Below are 22,453 nucleotides of genomic sequence, written 5' to 3'. Positions count from 1 at the left end.
CCCCGCTCCGGCATGGTGGGGCTGAAGAATTTGAGCAGTCAGTAGCCATTGGTGGCCGTTCAGACCTCATAAATCTCTGCCCTGAAGTGTTTGTGGTCCCTGTTGTGACTGGACACAGCAGGAGAGCATGGGAAGCAGAGGAGGGGGGAAAAAAGGAGGGAGAGTCTGGAGGGAGGAAGCTGCAGCCCTGCACACAGGGTCCGTGTTGGCAGAGCAATTAAAAACAAAAACCAAACAAAACCCAAACAAGAAAGAAAACAAAACACAACCCACCTTATTGATGTTGTATTACTAACCCCTTGAGAAACGGATGATTTAGGAAGCCAGCCACATCTGCAGTGAAGACCTTGGATGCCTGTTATAATTGAATGGGTTTTCTTCGCTTACTGTTTGCCAGCCCTGGCACCGACTGTTTCACGTCTGGGCTGTGTGATTCTCCCTCTCAGACTCTCTCTCCATCTCCACTTCTCTGAAGTGTGTCAAGGCAACACGGACCTCCTTTTCCCTCCTTTTTGTCCTCCTTTTCCCTTCCTCACTGCAGCTGTCCCATTGCCACCGGGCTCGGGGCAGTTGTGTGTCTGTCTGTCCTTTCCCAGCTGTGTTCCTCTCTCCAGCAAGAGTTGGTGCAGCAGCTGTGCCGTGGTGCTCCGAGTGATGGCTGCAGTGGGGCATCTGGGACAGTGGAGACAAACTGGTCCACAAATGGCCTTAAATTACACGCTTTTCAGGAGCATTGTGTATCACAAAGGGATGCCTTTGCAGAAACTGCTGCCACAGGGCTCCGGTCTCCTCGGGATGCTGTTGTAATATGGATGCTACTAATTGGCTACCATTCGCAGATGAGAGATGAGTCTTATGAAAATGATGACTTTTTATGTTTTGGTGAGAAAATGTCACCAAAGGGGAGTTTGCTTGACGTTTTTCTCCCCTTTAGGCTTCAGAAAGTGGTATCACAGTAGTTTCTTACCTTTATGAACTCTGGATTTGTTTTTAAAATGTGTCAGCCATTAGGACTGTTAAATTCAGCAGCTATTAATTCTCTTGTTCAAAAATTTCCCTCTGTGGGCCTCTAATTTGAATAATAAGACTTAAGGACACAATTATTTTGTAGTTTAATGAGAGGTTTCCTTTTTTGTGATGTGTTGTGTTGTGGTTTTATTTCAAATTAACTACAGTTGTTTCTTTCCTGACCCTAGCTGCTTTCCTGTATTCTTTTATTAGGTTTGTGGAGGACATCAGATGCTCAGGCACTCTCTCTGCTTCTCTGTGTTTGGCGTCTGGGATTCTTCCCTCCCAGATCTTCTCTGACAGATCTTTAAATCCTCTTCCTCTTCAAGTGAGTGAAAAACTTTACACTTGCTGTTTGCAGTTTCCTTTTCTGTGTGTCTGTTCACCTTTCCTCCCCCCACACTTTCGTACGGCCTACCTTCTGTACTACCCTCATCCCTTCTCTGCGTGCTTTGTCCAACAGCAGCTTTGATCTTTTTCATCAGTCGGTTGCCATCTGCTACCTGTACTTCATTGGCTTTCATGTTTCTATTATGCTGAATATGCTCAGGAAGAGATGTGAGACCTTTTAAACATGAATTGCCATAACAAGCAGAGTGCAGAGCATTTAAAGCAACTTATTAAATCTACCTCAGTTTGAGGAGGCACAGGTTAGGATTTTTTTTTTCCGTAGGTGTCACAGAACATTGCATGTTTAATCTGGAAGTGTGTAAGCATTGTGCTTCTGATAGACTTGTGTCTGAAAGCATTCGGTTTATTACATGTACAAGATTCCTGTTTTGTACTGACTGTTGGCATCTAAGACTCCAGGACTGTGTTGATGCAGCTTGTTAAGGCTGCCCTCAACCTCTCATTTGGAGTAAGAGCTTGAAGCAAGGTTTCTGGAGCATGTGAGGCAGACCAGAAGCAGAGCATATCAGGTGGAAGGTAGATTTCACATTTTTACAGACATGGCCTTTCTTTGGCTGCCACTGAAAAAAAAAAAAAAGTAGTGGTCTGGCTGCTGTCTTCCACGATGTGATCAGGGAAAGCTTTGGCTTGTAATTGCTTTTTCTTCATGCTATTACCCATGGATTGGTGGAACAGTTCACATGCTGCTTCTGCTTCATTGCCTTCTTCACAGATGTGCTGTCAGGACAAAGGAGGGTGAGAGTTGCAGATTGGATACACCTGAGATCTTAGCAGCCTCATCACTAGCTTGATGACACTTGAGCATCGGGTGAACTACACCTATTGCTCTTCCTGCTTTTGGCATCTTGATCTTGAGGAGTGGAGTTAGTTCGGTAGCAAAGTTCTTTGAGGGCAAGAAGAGCATGGGAATTTTGCTCGAAATGAAATCGGGTCTAGTCTGTAATGACTTGCAGTAAATAAGAAGAAATGCTGGGAAAGACTGAGGGAAAGATAACAATAGGAAATGTTGTGATGATGGTTTTCACCTTTGTTCCTGGGATCACTGCTGAAGAAGGCTGGAAAAGTAACAAGTGAGGAGTGGCTTACTCTTTTTTCAAAGCATGCTGAAAAAAATCCTGCATTTGTGGTAAGAAATAAATGTTGTGTTACAAACTATGTATCAACGTGATCGAGCTGTGAAGTGTTGCCTTCCAGGGAGAGAGAGGAGGAATTCAGTCTTTCACACTTCAGTAAGAAAGGGTTAGTAGATGCTGTGACCACCATCTATCAATGCACGCGTGAAGAACAGAAAAATAATGACTAAGAAACTTGTTATTCCAGCAAAGAAAGAAAGTTGAAAGTTGAAACTAATCAAATTCAAGCTGAGGGTAAGGTGACCATTTTTAGGTCTTAAAGGAATTATCAAGTGGAGCAATTAATTAAAGTGTTGTTTAGTTCTCTATTAGGGGATGCTTGAAAACCAGGATGAGATGTTTCTCACAGAAGACAGATATGCTTCAATTAAATCAGAGCTACTGGAGACTTGAAGCAGGAATCAAAACAGAAAAATAAATCCAGTGGCTTGGATTTTACAGACTGATAATAAATTGGTGAATCTACAAAGGGGAGCCTCCTACCACTGCCGGGCAGTCATTAGGGAAATGTCATAGCATAAAGCTCCCATTTTCTGGATCCATCTTTTTACTTAAGTGCATTTTCACAAAACTGAAACACTTATTTTTCTGAAGTTAGTTGTCGTAAGTAAACAGCTTAGTACCAGCTGGCAATGTCAGCAAAAGTCCAAGGACTTCTGTAAACAGACAGGCTTAAGAGAAAACACACATCTGCGGTGCCCTTTTGAAGTGCTTGCTGTGTTGCTTCAGCATCCTGTTCCCTTGGGCCTGCCATTGCATATCCTCTGTGGCTGCCCCACTGTCCTGAAGTGGACTCTCCTCAAGCAGAGGGAGCAGGTCAGCACCCTGGGGGACTTGACCATGGATGTAGCTGAACACCACCCGAGAAGGCTACGTACCTTCAGGTGCTGTCCTGCGATGTCGATCTCTACACAGCACAGAGAAGCTGGATTCTTGTGTTGGCTTGGGGTCATTATTGAAAATATTAGCTCTTACATCATGACTGTGAAGAATGTTTTGGTCCCACAGTGTTTCGGTCCCAAGGCTCTGGCCCCATACAGCAGTGATTCCTGCTCCTGAATGGGAGGAGGAGGAGGCTTTGCAGCTGCAGCCAGCCAGCCCTGGAGCAGATCACCAAGACAAATACGGGCATCACCAGTGCATTTTGGGGGTTTCGAGAGACTGCAACAGACAAATCTCTCTGCCTCTTTGTGATCAATGATCATAGCTTAAACTAATGTCTCTTAAATACTTCCAAGTATTTGATTCATGGTAAGAAAACAACTTAATTCCATCCCATTGATTTCTAAATGGGAAAAATACATCACTTGTGTTTGACAGAGGGACAGTGGTGATAATGTATCACTGATTTACTTCTTGGTAAAACTTTATATGCTTACATAAGGAAAGTTCATTTGACAAAAAGGTGAAGTATTTATAGATTTGCATGCTTTGATATATACCATTCTGAATGTATTATCATTCAGTTTTGCAAATCTTGCCAAGACCTTTGCTATGGATTTGAAATAAATTCTAAAATTTGACTATGGAACAAAGCAAAACAATAATTTAGCTTAACTGAAAAAAGAATGGATTTAAGCTCTTACAAGTGTATTTTGTAGGTCACAAAGAAATTCTTGTACACTTAATCTAAATAGAGAAGCATACAGTGCTGTGTGTTCATGTAAATTGACATGCAAGGGAAAAAACCACCTAATTCTCCAAACCTGAATTGAGTGCAGAATATGCACAGCTATAGAATTTACAGTAGTTTTGTACTGTATGAAATGAGATTAATTATCATTCCAGTTTAATGAACACTAAAAATAAATGAGGATGTGTTCATATGCAATATGCTATTTATTGCATTTTGTAAAAAATCTTCTATTTCCCTCTGGTTTTAATCTCTTATCTAGAACTCTATTAAAAGTTCACAAGAGAGAGAGATACCAGCTTTTTTAATTTATTTGTATCGGCACATAATCAAAACACTCTCCCCTCTTCCCTGCAGAGAAGGGAATACAGCAGTGCAGAACACAGAGCAGTGATGTATTAGTGAAGATGGGTCAGTGAGTTCAGAGCTATTTTACAAACTCGGTGAAATTTCTAGTCTGTTCACATATTCACTTCATCTGCTTCCCAACAGAGGGAGGTTTTTTTGTAGGAAGTTTTTGTTTACTTTTAAACTTGAGGGAATGTTTTGAGTTCTAAAGAAAAACTTTTCCTTTTTCTGTCTAAAATGGAATGCAAGAATGGACATTCTTCATTAAACTTGCTGTAGTTAATGTTGGCTCGCCTTGCTTTAATGAAGGATTTCTGTCATGATTAGTAAACTCATATTCTGTGACATTTGTGCACTTCTCTGACTGCCATTCACTTACCCAATATTGAATGAATACTTGATTTCTGATAGAAATTTCCTGTAATCTGTGATTTCAAACAGTTCTGATTGCCTTTTTGCAGCTTGGAGGTCGCCAGCCTGACGCGGGCAGATGCTGATCTGGAGGCATATCGAATGCAGATGTGTAAAGAAGTGATCGCTATGATGATGAAGAACATGGTCTTAAGTCACAGCCTCTTTCCTCATGTGGAGAAGAGGATGAGTTCAATTTTCAAAAAGCAGTTCCTTGCAATGGAGAAAGAGATTCAAGAAGAGTATGAAAGGAAGATGGTGGCTTTAACAGCTGAATGTAATCTGGAAACTAGGAAGAAAATGGAGGCTCAACACCAAAAAGCAAAAAATGCAAATGAAGAGGCTGAAGAATTAATGAAAAAAACTAATGAAAAGGTAAATCTGGTATAAAATCCAAGCTACTTTGTATGTCATGGTTTTATATAACTGGTTTCTCTTTTAGTCTAGAAAAGTAGACTTCAGAAAAGTAAAGAGCTCTGGAGTCCTCAGCACAGGACCAGTTAGAGTGGTTCCAGAGGAGAGTCACAAAAATGATCAGAGGGCTGGAGCACCTCTCCTGTGAGGACACGCTGAGAGTATTGGGGTTGTTCAGCCTGGAGAAGAGAAGGCTCCAGGGAAACCTTATAGCGGCCTTCCAGTACCTGAAGGGGGCCTACAAGAAAGCTGGGGAAGGACTGTCTGCAAGGGCATTTAGCAATAGGATGAAAAAGCTGGGGAAGGACTGTTTGCAAGGGCATTTAGCAATAGGACAAAGGACAGTGGTTTTAAACTAGAGCAGGGTAGGTTTAGATTACACATTAGGAAGAAGTTCTTTACAATGAGGGTGGTGGGACACTGGAACAGGTTGCCCAGAGAGGTGGTAGGGGTCTCAACCTTAGAGGCTTCAGGGAGACCTTATTGTGGCCCTTCAGTACATAAAGGGGGCTTATAAGAAAGATAGGGACAAACTTTTCAGCAGGGCCTGTTGCGACAGGACAAGGGGTAATGGTTTTAAACTAAAAGAAAGTAGATTTAGGCTATATATAAAGAAGACTTTTATTTTTTTTTTGCAATGACAGTGGTGAAACAGTGGAACAGGTTGCCCAGAGAGGCGGTAGATGCCCCCATCCAGGTCAGGCTGGACAGGGCTCTGAGCACCCTGATCTAGTTGAAGATGTCCCTGCTCATTGCAGCGGGAGGGGGTTGGAGTAGATGTGACCTTTAAAGGTCCCTTCCAACCCAAACTACTCTGATTCTAAGAGAAAAGCTGTACAATTTAAATTGTTCAAAAAGTCAGGTGTTACAATTAGGGTAGTAGTTATTAAGAAAATGTGTTTTACTTCACCAGAAAATCAATTTATCTCAAGAGAATCCACGACACCTGAAAAACAACCAGTTCTCTATACCCTGATTTTTTTTTTATAGTCACTAAAACCCTTGCAAAGTGTTATATTTTTCTTTATTACATTTTACTGCAGTGGTTTCTAACAACTCCAGTCAGACACTGTGTAAAGTGTTTTGCACATTCAGAGCAGAACAAACTCTGTATCCTAAACCATACAATCTAGGTAAAAAGCCTGCAATATTTATATTCTTATTTTGAAGAAAATGAGTATATAAGAGCAACCAAAGGCCTATTTCCTCCAAACCGAGTGAAGGCAAGCAGAACAAGCTATATTTTAGGCAGAGCAGGGAGTGGTCTTCCTTGGAAATAGTCCCTGGATAATAGTGAGATAAATAATTTAAGGCAGAGCATGATTCTTTGCAGGTTTAGAGTCTCTCTTTAAGTAAAAGCTTAGTGCTTATGTATGTCACTTTCATTCAAAGATCTCTGTTCAACTGGGTATCATTACCCAGAATTTCAAAGGTAGTCACTCGTTGAAAATAGATTGCAGTCAAGCATCCCGTATACAAAATTACGCTCCAGTACTCCTTTATTCAAGTACATTGAATGTTTACAATAAAACAGATTTCCACTTTTTTTTCCCGCTTTTTAATCTTTTTTTTTTTATTTCATGTGTCTTGAGAGGATTCTGTTAAGTTTTGAATATTTTACCTCTGTAAGCTTAAAATGCTAAAATACCCAAGTTAATGTTTCATGCTTGTCTAACGTTATAACTCATATTAAGAGGATGACTTGCTGGGAATAAATAGTGCAGTTCATTACTTACCAGTGGGGCTTTGCTTCTGGAGCACAAGGGGATACATGGGTATTGAATGTGATGTTGCTGAGTTTCCAGCTGTCTGTTTCAGTTCAATTACAGAGACAAAATAAATTATGTTAGGAGTATAATCCCTTAGACCACTATATTCCTTGCTTGTTTGTGCTCTCTTTGTAGACGTTGGTGAAGTTTTTGGCCCTCTGATATGTTTTTCTGGTTGTTTGATTTTTTTAATTAAAAAAAAAATTAAAATTGCATGTCCTATACCTAAAATTGTTAAGGACTTCTATGACAATTCATGATTGCAGTTTTGACAAAAGAAGTATTTTGCTAAGTGTGGCTCATCAAAGGCACTACAGTATTTTGAGGCTCTCAAGAAGAACTTCGGTTTATCAGGCTGTTGTGTGGAGAGGGTTCATGGCACGATGCCAGTGAGCCAGTTGAGTTTCTTTGATGTTTCCAGGTGAATTTTAAAGTGTTACTCTAGGGGGCTTTCAAATATCTGTAGGATATGAATGTCCTGAACTAGATGTGCTAGAAAGTCAAAGGAGACAGGAAGGAAGGGGTGCTTCTGGACATCTTTTTAAGGATAAGGTGAATTGTACTCCGCAGAAGCCTTCTTCTGGTTATAGAAGGAGCCTAGACTACACGTCTAACGCTTAGACCTTGCTAAGATAAATCCTGCCTTTGCAGAGAGAGGGGCCTGACTGTGACTTGGTATCTGAACTCACTCTAAATATGCTCTCAGAAAAGCAGCTTTTGTTTGCACAAAATACATTGGTATTGCTTCAGTCTGGTTTATACTGGAAATCCTGTATGGTAGGAATGAAAGAAAGCATTAAGGCCAATCCAATACCTGTCCTCATCCATTTATCATATACTAAGATCTTGCCCTTCACTTTCCTGTCTGTGAAAGGACCTGGTTTTGTACTTGCTGAGGATCCTGGTCCGTGGACGTGCCCGAGTGCTAGGGATGGTGCTCGCTCGTGCTCCTGGCAGCGGGTGTACTGACGTCCAGGAGAGAAGGCAGTGAAAAACAGCCAAAGCAGTGACCTCCTCCCCTTATCACCCAAACCACAGAATGTATTTTCCCTGTCTTTTTGATTTATTATTTGCTGTCTACAGTCTGTCTCTTGGGAATGAGGGGTGAGATGTAGGGGCCTCAGTGCAGAGAACAGTTCTCCCCAGATAAATAGTATGAAATTTAGAACAAGACCAACATAGCTACTGTTGGGTAGCTCTGCTGGCATAAGAAGCGTTCTTTGCTCTGTGGGAGATGTATGTTTTGATTCTATAATGAGTTTATGTCTTCTGAGATTAAAACTATGAATATGTAAGTCTTACTGGAGAACTAGGAGAAAGTATTTCTTGCAAAGAAGCTTTTAAATTAATGACTATTTAATTCTGCTCCATTGTTGTAATTCTAAAATGGTGCTCTTGGATTAATTTGTAGAAACCAATACATGAAACAGGTCATCATAATAAGAAATTTTAGAGATTTGTAGTTGAATAGGTTTTTTTCTAATTTATATTGTTTTAAAATGTATGCTTATTGTTGTTTCATTGTTCTGACTTACATGAGTCTATTAAGTTTTAATAGGATTTCAGGTTTGATGAAACCTAAGAAATGTAGTCTTTGTGTTGAATTTCATGCCATTTTGTATAATTTATCTTAAATAATGCTTCTAAATTCTAAAAAGACTTCATTATGCCTTGGAAGTGTTATCCGGATTAGAGATTGACAGTTGTAGAGTCCCTGTCACTCCAAACAGACAAAAACCATGGAAAGCATACACTGATTTAGTATTAGCCTTCATTCAAACCTGAAATGACAGTAATCAGAGTATGCGTAAAATATGTATGAGCTAGTAGCACTGATACTTCAAAAAATGTTGAATACTGAAAATCACTTCAGATTTATTTATTTCTCTCTTGTCTGCAGCCTGCTGTAGAGTACAGAAGTCTTCTTGACAGACTTCACAGACTGGAGCAGGACCACCTGAAGAGGTTCCTTCTGGTAAAGCAGGAAGAATATTTTGCAAAGGCTTATAGGCAGCTGGCTGTTACCCAGAGAAAGGAGCTCCATAACATCTTTTTTACACAGATATCAAATGCTACTTTCAAGGGAGAACTGAAGTTGGAAGCAGCTAAAACTTTAGTGGAAGATTACTCTAAAATACAGGTAATGGGATGATAACTCTATTCCTAACCCTTCCAGTTCCCCACTGTTTGAAGCAGGAGCTTCTGAGCCAGCTGGTGTGCAGTGAGCTTGTCTTTCTCCACGCTGTACGGGACATGTGTATGACTTCTCCACGGCTTTGGATTCAATTTAAACACCTTTGAAAATATTATCCTTTATTTATTTAGTCATACAATACATTGTAAAGAAAAAAGAGAAGACTTGATGCCACTTACTGCTGCTACTGAACTCATGCTGTCTTCAGGTCCCAGTTCGAGAAGACCTTTCAGCCTGTGGTTAGTTTCAAGCAGGAACAGTTCAACTAACACTGACAGGGTTACATGTGTATTTAATTGTGGGTACCTGATCAAGTGACCTGTTAACTCAGGGCTCGCCTGAGGGGCAATGACTATTCAGGAGAGTGCACACAACATTGAGCTATTCAGGCCAAAGGCTCAGCATATTATTTATTTTGTTTCGTTGAAATAGCCGTAAAAATATGACATGATCATTGGAGTTAAATTGATGTAAGCTTGTTGGTTTTCACTTGTAAGAGCTTTTTAACTTTGCCCTGTTAATGAACAAATCTGTTCTGAAACCCATAGGTGTTAGCTGAAATTAACATTAACATTACATCTAATTATTTGTTCACATTCTTTCCTGTAGGGAGACATTGAAGAGCTAATGGATTTTTTGCAAGCTAGCAAGAAATACCATCTGAATAGAAGATTTGCCTACAGAAAATATCTTATAAGTAAGATACACTTGAGGTATTCTCAAGCTTCTGCTCTTATAAATGCAGCAGCAACCCAGATATCAAGTCTCATTAATAAGATGGAAAGGTAAATATCTCAACTGTTTTTTGGCAGCCTATGTTATCTCAATGACAACAGAATAGTCTTCAAATGTATTTTTATCTGTTACCTAACAGGAAAAGTTCATAAAAATGTTGTCTTTTAAGTTAATTGTAAAAAAATATTTTACAACCAATGGCTTTGTTACTTGCTATCCCAGCAGACATGAAGGTGAGACTTAGTTGTCTGTGTCCGCTTTGTACAGCATGGAGATAAATTGCTGGGAACATGTAATATTGATTTGGAACTTTGTAATTTTGATTTCAGTGGGAACCAGACTCATGTAAGAGTCTCCATGTCTTCATATATCCATTATTCATGTAAATAGTTCTCAATCATGTGAAAAGACCATTGCAACATGTACCAGTTTAAGACCATTTGTCTGGTTTCTTTATGCATGAATACCTGCATTTAACAGGAGAGAACAATTTTCATTCACTTGTGATTGAATGTGTTTGAGGAGCTGGATGTACAGTCTCAAGCTGGAATGCATGAATATTTTCTAAAGAAAGTCGACAAAGTCTATAAATAAAGTAACTGGGGAGGGTCTTGACTAGCAATGGTTGCAGACAATATATAAAAAGTTAAGTACAGGTGAAATAAAAATTAGACCTTGAAATGGACTGCTGTAATACATTCATTTAATTTATTTGGGATATCATACTGGATCTGGGCTGATTCAAGTGCTCCATGATAGCTCCATGATAGTCACGGTGGAGAGACAGAAATTGTGACTTACCTGAGACATAGTTACTTAAAATTACATGTCAGAGAAACTTCTTGCTGTTACCCAGAGGACTGTGGCGTATCTTAGTTGGGCATACAGAGAAGGTAGTGAGGAGTGTGACAGTGTTGTAAAATACATCAGTGGGTGGGAAAACAACCCAACATTGCTGCTGTTCATTCTGTGCATGCAGCTCCAGTGCTATATTTCAGACATCTGTGTTGGTGTCAGTCACTGGCGTCACGCGGAGCATGTGTTAATAGAACAAGTATAAAGTAGGTAATGCAGTACCAGCCTTTTGGCATCAACAGCAAGAGACAGCACTGTAGAAATACATCAGTCTTTACATTGTGGTTTTTCTTTCATGATGTTGACTTCAGTTAAAAATAATTTAATATTAGGAAATGGGAGGACTGTTAAAAACTACCAAAGATTGTTTCTGTTGATACGATAAAGTAATTTAGCCAATATTAGTAACCTTTCCTTGCCCTTTTTTTTTTTTTTTTAAAGTTTTCCTCTGTGCTGCCTCATTGGAATTGCACCCTAAGTTTAGTCTCAAGATTTGTTAATCAGAGAGATGTTCTTCTAGTATGCTCACACTGCTTGGCCTATTTTGCTAACATCTGCAGCTGTATGGTTCAAAGACAAAAATAAATCTCCCAGTGTAGGAAATACAGTTCAGACACATTTTTCACAGAGAATTCCTTTTCCTCAGTTCATGCCTCTCTTTGCAATCAGATTATAAGAAATGTTCTGTGATATTTTCCCAGATTTTGTGGTTAGGTAAAAAGCCTTCACAAGAAACTCTCACCTGTATGACCACTGCATCTGTGGCTCAAATCATTGCAATGAGCAACTGGGACTTCTCAAGCTGGAAAAATAGATTCCACACGTTTTTTAATGCCTGTTATTGCACCTGACAGTCATGAAACAGATCAACTACAAAACAGAGAGTAAACATGTACTATTAGTAGTCCAATAGTTCGAGGATCTGGATACATATTTGTACAAACCCAGAGGAAGTTATAATCTATGCCAGGTGGACTTGAATTTCAGTTCGTAATTATAAAGTGTTTGAGGGAATATTTACAAATTGGAGTATTAAAATTTGAACAGCAGAAGTCTGGTCCAATGAGCTGGTACTTTAAACTATGTATCCATAATATCCTCTTATTTTTCACTCTGGCACTGAATCTGCTTGTCTAAATATAGATTCAGGTCTCAATCTATTGTGTCCAGCTTTAGTGTGCCTTAAAATTACTGTTATAAATGGAATTTTAAAATGCAGAGCTGTTTATATGCAGAAGAGAAGCTGGGAGAAGAGGTAGATTAGAAATACCACAGATCAACAGATTCGGGAATACGTAAACGAGCAGATAAATGATGAGAGTTTTTTTTAAAAATGGAGCTTAATAGGATGTTTAAAATTTATCAGATAGCAAAGCAATTTCAAATTAACATGAAAAAGATTATGTGTGGCCAGAAATAAAGGTTATAAAAAGAAAAATAAAATAAACCCAATTCTAGGGAGGGTTGTGAACGTTTTAAATGAAATAGAAGCAGCCAGTTTTCAAGCTGGGCTTTCTAAAGACAGTATTTAAATTGTCCTGTTTGTCAAGACTGGCTGTGGGTACTCAGTGCCATTTGGAAATGAAGTCCATGGACTGCAGTGCCAAAAGGCAGGAAAGCAAGTTTTAAAATATAATCCATAATGATAGATTTCAGGGATGTTTAGCAAGGCTTTTTGTGCTTTCCCTTAAAGAATAAATGGGCAGGAGAGTGATACTTGAGGCAGTATTTGTTCCAGGTTGTTCCAGCTATTCACAGAGTCATGAGGTTCTTGACATTTTTCAACTACAGCAGCTGTAACTTGTTGCATTGTTCTTTTATAGAATTATAGAATGGTTCATGTTGGAAGGGAGCTTAAAGATCATGTAGTTCCAATTCCCCTGCCATGGGCAGGGACACCTCCCACTAGACCAGGTTGCTCAAAACCCCATCCAGCCTGGCCTTGAACACTGCTAGGGATTTGCCAGTTGTGCTTGTTCAAAAAAAGTTTCTTTAATTCTTTGGTCTCTTAAAAACTGAAGCCAGTTCTGCTGACTCTCTAGGTATTAACAACTCAAGCTCCTTCATAAATTTCTCCCAAAATTTAATTTTTGTAAGACCTCAACATTTCTTGTGAACTGTGTTTTTTAAAGGAGGCGACTGATTATCTTTGACATAAAAGTTCAAAGCAAAACATCTCATGTTGGTCTCTTACTTATTCTGCTGAGTAATCTCAATTTATTGTTATAAACCTTGTTATAAGCAAAGTAGTCTTCTGATGTGTGTCCTGCTGGACCCTTCAGCAAGTTGGTATTTGAAAGTGAATGCCTCCAGCAGTAATGAATTAGTATAAAGATTTCTAATAATCTCTTAAATCCTTTTCTGCTTGTAGCACTTTGCTACGTAGAAAATTTATTACTCTGAATTATTTACCAAAGTCCTGATCTGGGTACTGGCAAGATGCCAGTTCAGCAGGTGAAATCCTGAAGTAGCTGAAGCAAAGTAACGTGGGCCCCATCTTCAGGTTCTTTCTGTATCGTGTTGTGATTCAGCCTCCGTGCATGTCCATACTGGTACAACTTCTCTGCTTCATGTCTATCTCCATTATGTTTTAGTGACACTCCTGTTCCTTCTCCAGCTTTCATAGAACAATCTTCCTTTGCTGGGGTTCAGCATCACTTGGATGGTTCTCCATCGCATCAAAAACAAACTGCTGTTTAGTTTTAGTGCCATCACTTCACATTTTCTCCTCATTTTGTTGGCTTTTGTTTAGTAAGGTGAAATCAAGGAATGCCTCTGATTGACCTGTGATACTGCTGCTGTTGGCCACATGCTTCATCTCTGTTCCTTCCACTGGTGCTCACTGCATTTGGGAGGATCTCCCTGTAAACATCCTTGTCGTTACTGCAGTGTTCTCCTTCATTAAAATTCTCCTTGTTCAAAGACATTAAACATGTGCCTGCACATTTCTTCAGTGATTAGATGTCTGGTATGCTGAGACCAAGCAGTTTATCATACAGTCTGTATTGTCTCATTATCTTTCTCTTCTCCTTTTATTTTGTATTTCAGTTCAGAGCCCTTTGGTAAGAGGACATCTTTTAATTCTAATACTGTAATTGGTTTTATATCATACTTATACGAAACCAGAAATGAAGGTCTTTTGCCAGGATTGAGACTTCTAGGAATTACTGTAATATTGTTTAATGTAAGTTGCCACATAAACTGCTATAGATTTCTGTGTTGGTAGGCTTTTTGCTCATTATTTTTGTTTTCTGGGATTTCTAAATAAGTATATTGCAAATAAATAAGTAGATCAGATTTACCACACTGCATTACCTTCAGTGTGAGTGAGCTGTGGTCATACTGGATCATATTGGATAATGTAAGCTTTTTTTTTTAAAAAAAAATAAATCTTTTTTTCATCCTAAGAATAGGTAGGTATATATCATCTTCCAGTCATTCTGTGTTTCATGGATTTTCCTGTGTCTTTTATTTGCTGTGTGGTTCCAGCACATCTATCTTTTTCTATTGCAGCCCCTTTTCACTTCTCTGGACAGGGATTTTAATTGGATGCAGCAAGCCTGGGTTTATTTCCTCGGTACAAGACAGGATGAAGGTGTTAAAAATAATACCTTGGTTATTATCTTGCCTCACTTCCTCACCGTAATAAATTTACCTTTCATTCACTAATCTTTAGCCTTGGGTTTGATCAAAATGGGGGGCAAGTTGCCAAATACGGGTAGGGCATTGGAGATGGTTTGTTTTTTTGACATAACACTGAAATTTAACATTGATTGTTTTCAAGGCAAAAATGACTTGGCCAAAAGATCCAAGAATGATGCTGGTGTGTTACTGTCAAGGTTCTGAGAGGTATTTTCATCCTCTTTGCGGAAGAGTAAAGAAATACAATAGATAGACATTGGCAAAGCTCTGCAAAAGGAGACACTCTCTGGTTGATATAACATTGTGATAAAGGAGATCTCTATCCATTGTATTCATTATTGAAGGGCATAATGTTTTGTGACTTGCTCAGATACTTATGGATGCTGGAGCAGTAGATGGAGAGGTGTGAATTGTGGAATCTGGCCACCATGGTTACCGTGCAGTGACTGCAGATGAGTTAGTACATTAGTCTTCTGTTCTTTTAGCTTTTATTTTGAAGATTTTGTTTGGAATTAAGCTGATACGGTACCAACAAATCCTAATAAACCAGAACGAGACTCTGTCCTTTCTGGAGAAGGGCTTGCAATGTTTAGCTGCTACTCAAGTGTATGAAGGTATCATGTTGGAACAGGGACTTGGAAGCCCTGGATTCACCTGAATGCAGGCTCTGCGCGTAATGGTAATGTCTTCTAAAAAATGGGGATTTGAAAAATATTCCAGCAAGTGTTTGGACAACATCCAGGTTCAGGTCAGGAACTGGTATGTTTTACTCAAAGTTCCACATGGACCTTTTCAAACCCCGCATTTTGGAAGTCCACTGTGTTTAATATTAGAAATTATAACTCACTGACAACCAACAGCCTGGTCTGAACTAAAGTGTTCTTTTATTCTTCTGTTGTCTGTAAAGTTTTGTGGAGTTTCTGGTGTAAATATAATAGCAGGTAATTTTTGAAACTCAATTTGAATTTGTGGAGAGGGAGGTTTTTCTGACTGTTGTAGGCATGAATGGGATCCTGCTTACTCTTTGAAATTAACTACTGTAGCAACTGGAGGTAGACCATGGTCTCAAACTTCCCTTTGAAAGCACTGTATGCTTAAGACTGAGAATTTGCTCTGTTCGATTATTGTATTTCACTATTAATTTGAAATCTTTATATTTTTCTGATGATGTAAATGTAACAGGAAATTGGAATAGAAACCTTTTCATGGCTATGATTGCTTTGTGTATTTAAAATAATTTTTAGTTGTTTTACTTGATTAGATTACATCCTTTAAAGAGAAAATTGTTTCTAATGAGGAGGAGTTATAAAAGACATCTAGAATTGCATTCCAGGGGCCTTAAATAAAAAATGTAAATATTATGAATAATATATAAGGTTTAAAATGTCTCATTTGAATATCACATTGCTCACTGATATGTAATTGGTTTTGCATTTGCATTCCCTTCCTTCCTTCTTCCCATTCCTTCTTCATACTGCTTCACTTTACCTTCACAAACTGCGTTAATTCTACACTCATCTCTGAGATTATCTTTCTGTTCTCCATTTGCTTGTTTGATCCCCCCAGGTATCACTGCTAAAGCAACAAAGATCATTCTGTGTGTCTACTTTGTTATGGTACTAATTGCCTCAAATATACTTTTGCTCTTAAGAATTGGGGATAACAGGCTTGAAACACTGTTATTACAGAGCAGGCCATCTACCTGAAAGCCATTTGGGAGTGCTGCTGGACCGAGCTGAGGCTGAAATTAATTCTGTTAAACAGAAATTCGATCATGATTTCAAACAAGAAAAGCAAAAGCTTCGCCAGAAACTCATTACCAAGCGAAGGCGGGAAGTGCTACAAAAGGTAATTATTTTCAGTATATTTATTTTCACAGGGCTTATCATGAATTAACAATGGAGTGAATTGAAAAATAAAGTGTATTTCTTAGGACAGGGGTCAACATCTCCAGGAGCATGGGTTTAAAGAAGTGTCCGTTGTTTTTAGCTGTGTATTGCCATGTGCTGTATTAATTATGCAGTAATTAATTGCTGTTCTTTTAGAAAAATGTGCCAGAAAGTAATATAACTGGAGAAACTTGTGAAGCTCCTCTACTTAGTCTAACCTGTCCGAGGGGGTTGTGACAAGCCTCTGTAATGTACAGACAGGCAAAGGCCAGCTGAGGTTCTGGAGCTCGTGAGTCATGGTTTTCTATGGGTTTCCTGGATATGTGTGACTTAATGACTTCTACAGCACAGTTAAAATTCAGCTACAAAACAAAGCTATTTAAAAGGCGTTGTACCTTTGGCTGCTTGTGATAGGACTCATGTTACCTTTAACCTCAGCCATCTAAAAATCCAGGCTAACTCCAAAAGCTCCAAATCATCTCACAATGGAAGATGACTTGCAGGTGATCTGAGATAAATGGAAGGGAGTTCGTATCCCAAGGTTACTGTCTTTCTCTGCCTACAGGATCTTGGATTAGGTGATATTTCTTTAGATGACCAAAGTTAGGTGAGATTAATTTTACCTTTTGTGGGATATATCTGCTATTTAACAGATATCAGTGGGAGTTTATTTCTTTTCAGTATAGGTAGCTTTGGTTTAGCTTTCCAATGAAGTTGCTGCATGATGTAAGGTGGGGAAAATAAAACGAAAAAAACCAACAACACTACCTTTTTTTTCCTCTCACTTCTTTTTCCTTCTTTTTTTGCCCTTGGTATTTGATCCAGATTCACTTCTGGAACGCTGCCAGATCATTGCAGTTCAGCCAGTTGGGATTGTGTCAAAACACAGTATCACACATTTGTTTAGGTATTAGCCCTTCTATTTAGCAACAATCTTAATTATCCCAGGCCTGTGTTAGCCGTTCCGTCCAACAATAATCTAAATTATCCCAGGCCTGTGTTAGCCCTTCTATCTAACAATAATTTGAATTGTCACAGGCCTGCTAAATACACATGAAGCCATCATGTTGAGGGCTAGGTAAGTCTCTAGACACTGAAAAGCAGTTTTGAAAACACTGAAAAATAAAAGTATGAAATTTTGTGTTGCTATGAAATACACATTTAAAGAGCTAGAATTTGAGATGTTCCTTCTCTTAACCTTCTTCCTCCTTTTGGCAAATGAATCAGCAGAAAGAGCATCGGAAGGAGCAGCTGTCACTTGGAGACCCTTTCAAAACTACTAAGGAGATCACTCCCTACCTCAGCCAGTGGAAAAATCTTCTGAGCGATCACACCATTGAATTTGAAGAACTTACTGAAAAGCTTGACAATGAGGCCAGTGAAGAGCTGAAAGAGCTTCTATTTAGTCTAACAGAGAAAACTGTTGAAGAGCTTAAACGTGTTCAGTATGGAGTATTTGTGCAAGAACTGGTGAAGCTCAGTGTGCCAAAGATGTTCCTGCTGGAAGCTGTGGAGGAACATAAAAAAGAAATGGTTGTTAAACACGAGCAGCTTGAAAGGGAAGAGCGTGATAAGAGCGTGGCAGCTGAAGAGCTGCTTCAGCTCACCAGGCAGAAGCTCAGCCAAGAACTAGAAACGAGCATTTTGGAACAAAAAAAATTAAGGAGCTGGGAACAATCAGTATTCATGCAAGTATCCCTCTGCACCCTTTTCATAGTTATTATTGCAAATAGAGATGAACTAGGAGTTTCCACACCTGTCCGGGTATAATTCCTAATGATTGGTTCTGTCAGGCACTTGAGAATTGACTGTTTTGAGCGCCTAGTCCTACAGTGGGAATCCCAGGAAACAGCAGTTTTGAAACCAAAACCATGGAGTGGTATTTTTATGCTTCCACTTACGCTGCATCAGGTTTCACTTGCACTTCTTTCATTATTATTCTCAGTCTGTTCTCGGAGGTCGGACACTTTGGAAATGTCATCTACTATGTCAGGCCCAATTAGAATCATAGGATCATAGAATGGTTGGAGTTCGAAGAGACCTTAAAGATCATCGAGTTCCAACCCCCCTGCCATGGGCAGGGACACCTCCCACTAGACCAGGTTGCTCAAAGCCCCATCCAGCCTGGCCTTGAATGCTTCCCCATCCAATTAGCGCCATGTCCAATTTCAAAATATTCCTTCCAACCACAAGTCAAGCCTTACTTGTTGGGTTTGTTTTAAGCTCAGCCCCAGTATTTCCACATGTTCCATAAATACACAGCGTGATAGCCTATCTCTCCAGCTTGTGGGCTCCACACATAAGACTTGGCCAATCTGGCCTGCTGACAGTGCCCCTGGCACAAAGCCCCGAGCCAGAGAGGCATCACAGCATGGGCCATGTTGCAGAGAGGTTTGCTGGCCCCGAGTGCACCTTATGGCCATTGCTGCCTGCTACGACATGATCCTGGCTGAGGAGGTAGAAAGATGGGTGGTGGCCTTGCCACCATTCAGAGACCTTGTGGCAGCCAAGAGTGGTCGTGTGTGGTGCTTCTCAGACCAGGCAGCAAGGTCCCTGAGAGATTTGCACCATTTCTTCTTAGCTTTCAAATACATTTATAATTAGTTGTTTTAGTATCTGAATATTTACAGTACTACATTTCCTATGCAATGTCTATTTAATAATAGACACTGTTAGCGACATGGGAACATGAAAAAATAGTCTGCTGTCAAAGTCACAGCTGTAGGGGAAGCAACTGGAACAGACAAAGCCCCTGGAGCAAATGGTACCAAGCATAAGAGGTAGAACAGAGGTGCAGGGCAGAGGGGGAAAGTTAAAAAAACACCCTCAAAACAACCCCAAAAAGACATTAGTAAGGGTTTCGCCTTCATACCTCTTTAAAGCAAAACAGATTTGCACGGGCAGTTTTGCCCAGACAGCATCTGTGTAAGTTTGCCTGCTGCACAGAGTAAAACCATATAGCAGGAATATAAAAAGAAACCTTGCCTGTTATGTTTTCTTTGTCAAAAAAAAGAATCCATTTCTGTCTTGTTTTGGTTCTAATTTCAAGGGCTGTGTATTTTATTCAGCATTTTACATACTTTTCTATAAGCCATTTCAATGTATTTTCTAGCGTGTCTTATTATCTCTTACTCACATTGCTCACAGGGGCAGGGAAGTAGATTGTATGACCCAACACATCTTTCCTGTTTCTAACTTACAATTCCATGATAATTGTGTTCCAGCCTGCAGTGTCACCTGTTGTATTTGATAGATGATATCTTTATTTACAGCAACAGTAAGATGTTTGGCTTTCTTCAGTAAAATACTGGAAAATATATACAAAAAATGCAGCATTTGCAACTCTGTCCTATCAAAAGCCCCTTAAAATCTGTCACTCTCTTTATGTTCAGTCCGCTGCCTGTCAATTCTGATATTTCAATGACAGATGCCATCTCTCATGTTTATGTTCTCATCTGCTATCAAGTTTTCACAAAGAATTATTTTGAATGATAGCTTTTCATTTTTGTTGCTTATCAAAGAAACCATGAGTTAGTCCAGAATATTTATGAAGATCGTTTATGCTTAAAGTCCCTTTTAAACACAGATGTGACAAAACTGTGACTGTATTGTCTTCTATATCTCTGTGGTTCTGTATATAGGGATATATAGTATGGATTTTCTTCTAAAATTCAAAGACAATATGAGAAACGGTTAAGCATATTGTAAATGCTTGCTTGGAGTAATATTGCCTTAAAGTAAGTAATTTTTTGAAGATAAAAACTTTATGCATTAAAAATGTTTTAATTTAGGTTTTAACTGTATTTTGCGAAATAAGGATTTCTAAACTCAGAAATATTTTAGTGAAATGATGAGGTGGTATAGGCCTGTGATACACTAAATAAAAACATCAGTCCTAATGGAACATACAGTATATTTTTAAAAGAAAACTACTTGTTAAAAAAATAAGCTGTTCATTCTTTAAATACAAATATGTTTTTGGGGAAATAGAGAACATTTCCAAACAAGAAATTATGCTATTTTTTTATTAAACACTCTTAAGAAAATATTTCAGTCACAAGATAAGAAGATAACTATAGTCTAAGGTTATTCACCACTGGAAGAAGAATTTCGGCTTTAGCTTGACCCGAGGGTTAGTTCCCCAGATGCCTATGTTGAGAACCTTCCTTCTGCAAAATGGGAACTCTGAGTGATTCAAATTACTGCTAAAATATATTCCGTGTTGTTCAGACTGCTAAAAGCTTTTTTACAGGGAACAGCTGGAACCCTTGTGACTTGGTGATGGAAGGAATGACATATAGGAGTTTATAACAGAGAGAGACTTTTATTTTAGTTTTTTCCCCTCTCAGTAGCTGTGACTGCTAAGTGCTGGGAAACAGCACAGGGAGGCTTTGCGGGAAGCTCTTATCTCGATTTCAGCCCTAAGTTCAGGGGTTTTATTGTCTGAAGAGGTGGAAAGATTGTGTGCATAGGGAATGTGCTGGAAGTTATTTATTTATTAAATATTCAAAAACTGTTTCTCCTTGAAAATGAGATTTTACAGTCCAGGAAGTTCTGTATGCAGAATGTAAAGTATCCTCGAGGATATTTTGAACATGCTGAGTAGCTCAGACCTATGAGTGGAATCATTAAGTGATATATGAGTAAGACAAAAAAGGATGATCATTGTCACGTGAAGCATTTGTGTGCTGTCGCTTATATTTTATGCAATGTTGCCTGTATCACTGAACAGCAAATGGCTTTTGCTTCTTTTAACAGGCATCTTCTAAGTTTACCCCTGTCACTATCAGAAGAGGAATTGCTTAGAATGAGGCAAGAGCTGCACTGCTGCTTCTCTCAGGTGGACAGCAGCTTGGCTTGGCCCAAGATAAGAGCCAGAACCTTGCTTCAGACATTTGAGATGGAGCAGAGGGATGCAGAGATGCTGAAAGTCGATCAGACTTTAGCAATGACCAATAAACAGGTGAGAATGATGTGGGATCAGTGTGGGGATGTGCGAGAGGTTCATGGGTGTATCTGCAGGTCGTTGGCCTCGGCTGCAGATATGGGTCTGTAGCTTCTTTGTAGGTGCGACAGTGGTGCACACTTCTCCTATGTTGTCTTGTCCATTTAGGAAGGTGAAGTTCCAGAATGAGCTGCTTTTTCTTGGCAAGAATTTGGGCTTGATTTCTGTTTCTTTCTTTCCCAAAGAGTTGGGTGTATACAGAAGGTGGGTTTTGATTCAGGTTTTTTTTTTTGCCAAATCTAAAGACATAAAAGATGAGGCATTCCCAGCAAGAAGTCTGTCTGTCTATCAAATCTAGCACTTTTTTAAAAAAAAATTGAGGGATGTTTAATTCCTTCAGTAAAATGTAAAACTTGTGGAGTCGTAAATTATTTTCAGTTCTTAAATAGGAGGGGGAAAAGAGTGTTTCCTGTACAAATTGTATCTGATACCATCATAAAAAAGAGGACTTTCCCTTGCTTTGCTTTGGTTCAGCTGTTTTCTAAATGTGTAAACTAACTTGGGTTAATTGTACTAGGAATTAGCCTAGTTCAAAACCTTAATAATTTCTAAAGTAAGGAAATGACTTTGCAAAGCCTTATAGTTGAACAGATGTTATCATTTCCCCAAGAGTACCCTATACTTAGTTGATATTCTTGTAAAGAAATATAAAGGTCAAGAATAATTTGATTACATGGAGCGGTGCCCCTTAATACTATCATGGTTCATTTGTGATTCATATACTGTGTCTTGAAAACAATGTAGTCTTAAATTAATATTCTTTGTTCATTTTTAACCATGCAACAGAGACAACCTATCAGTTAAAATCTTCTCTTATTATCTTTGCTAAAACTTGTTTAAAATCAAATTTATGTGCTAGCAGCTTTCATAGAAAGGACGAATATATAATTCTACTTGAAATAAATGAAAAAGGAAATTTCCAACTTTGTCTGAACGTCTGAAAGGAATCTTCTGAATCAATAGGCAGCACCTTCATTTCGGAATTATTTTTTCTCAGTGTAAGCCA

At 39.0% G+C, this 22,453-nt stretch overlaps 1 protein-coding gene across 4 annotated transcripts in view; it reads left to right on the top strand.

Annotated features, from left to right (window-relative positions):
- EVC2 (Ellis van Creveld syndrome 2) overlaps positions 1-22,453 on the top strand; it is a 74,735-nt gene that overhangs the window by 30,698 nt on the left and 21,584 nt on the right. For 3 of the 4 annotated variants that reach the window (XM_014936075.1, XM_014936074.1, XM_014936072.1), the window contains 6 exons: positions 4,995-5,319; positions 9,028-9,267; positions 9,931-10,106; positions 16,242-16,401; positions 17,670-18,130; positions 21,201-21,405. In XM_014936075.1, coding sequence (XP_014791561.1) covers positions 4,995-5,319; positions 9,028-9,267; positions 9,931-10,106; positions 16,242-16,401; positions 17,670-18,130; positions 21,201-21,405 — 1,567 coding nt within the window. The remainder of the gene's footprint in view (positions 1-4,994; positions 5,320-9,027; positions 9,268-9,930; positions 10,107-16,241; positions 16,402-17,669; positions 18,131-21,200; positions 21,406-22,453) is intronic. The other variant, XM_014936073.1, reaches the window with a different exon arrangement.

Source organism: Calidris pugnax, unplaced genomic scaffold (assembly GCF_001431845.1).
Source record: "Calidris pugnax isolate Ruff unplaced genomic scaffold, ASM143184v1 scaffold14, whole genome shotgun sequence".
Lineage (NCBI taxonomy): Eukaryota > Metazoa > Chordata > Aves > Charadriiformes > Scolopacidae > Calidris > Calidris pugnax.
The sequence above is the reverse complement of the archived record's forward strand: the minus strand, read 5'-3'. Positions and strand labels throughout refer to the sequence as shown.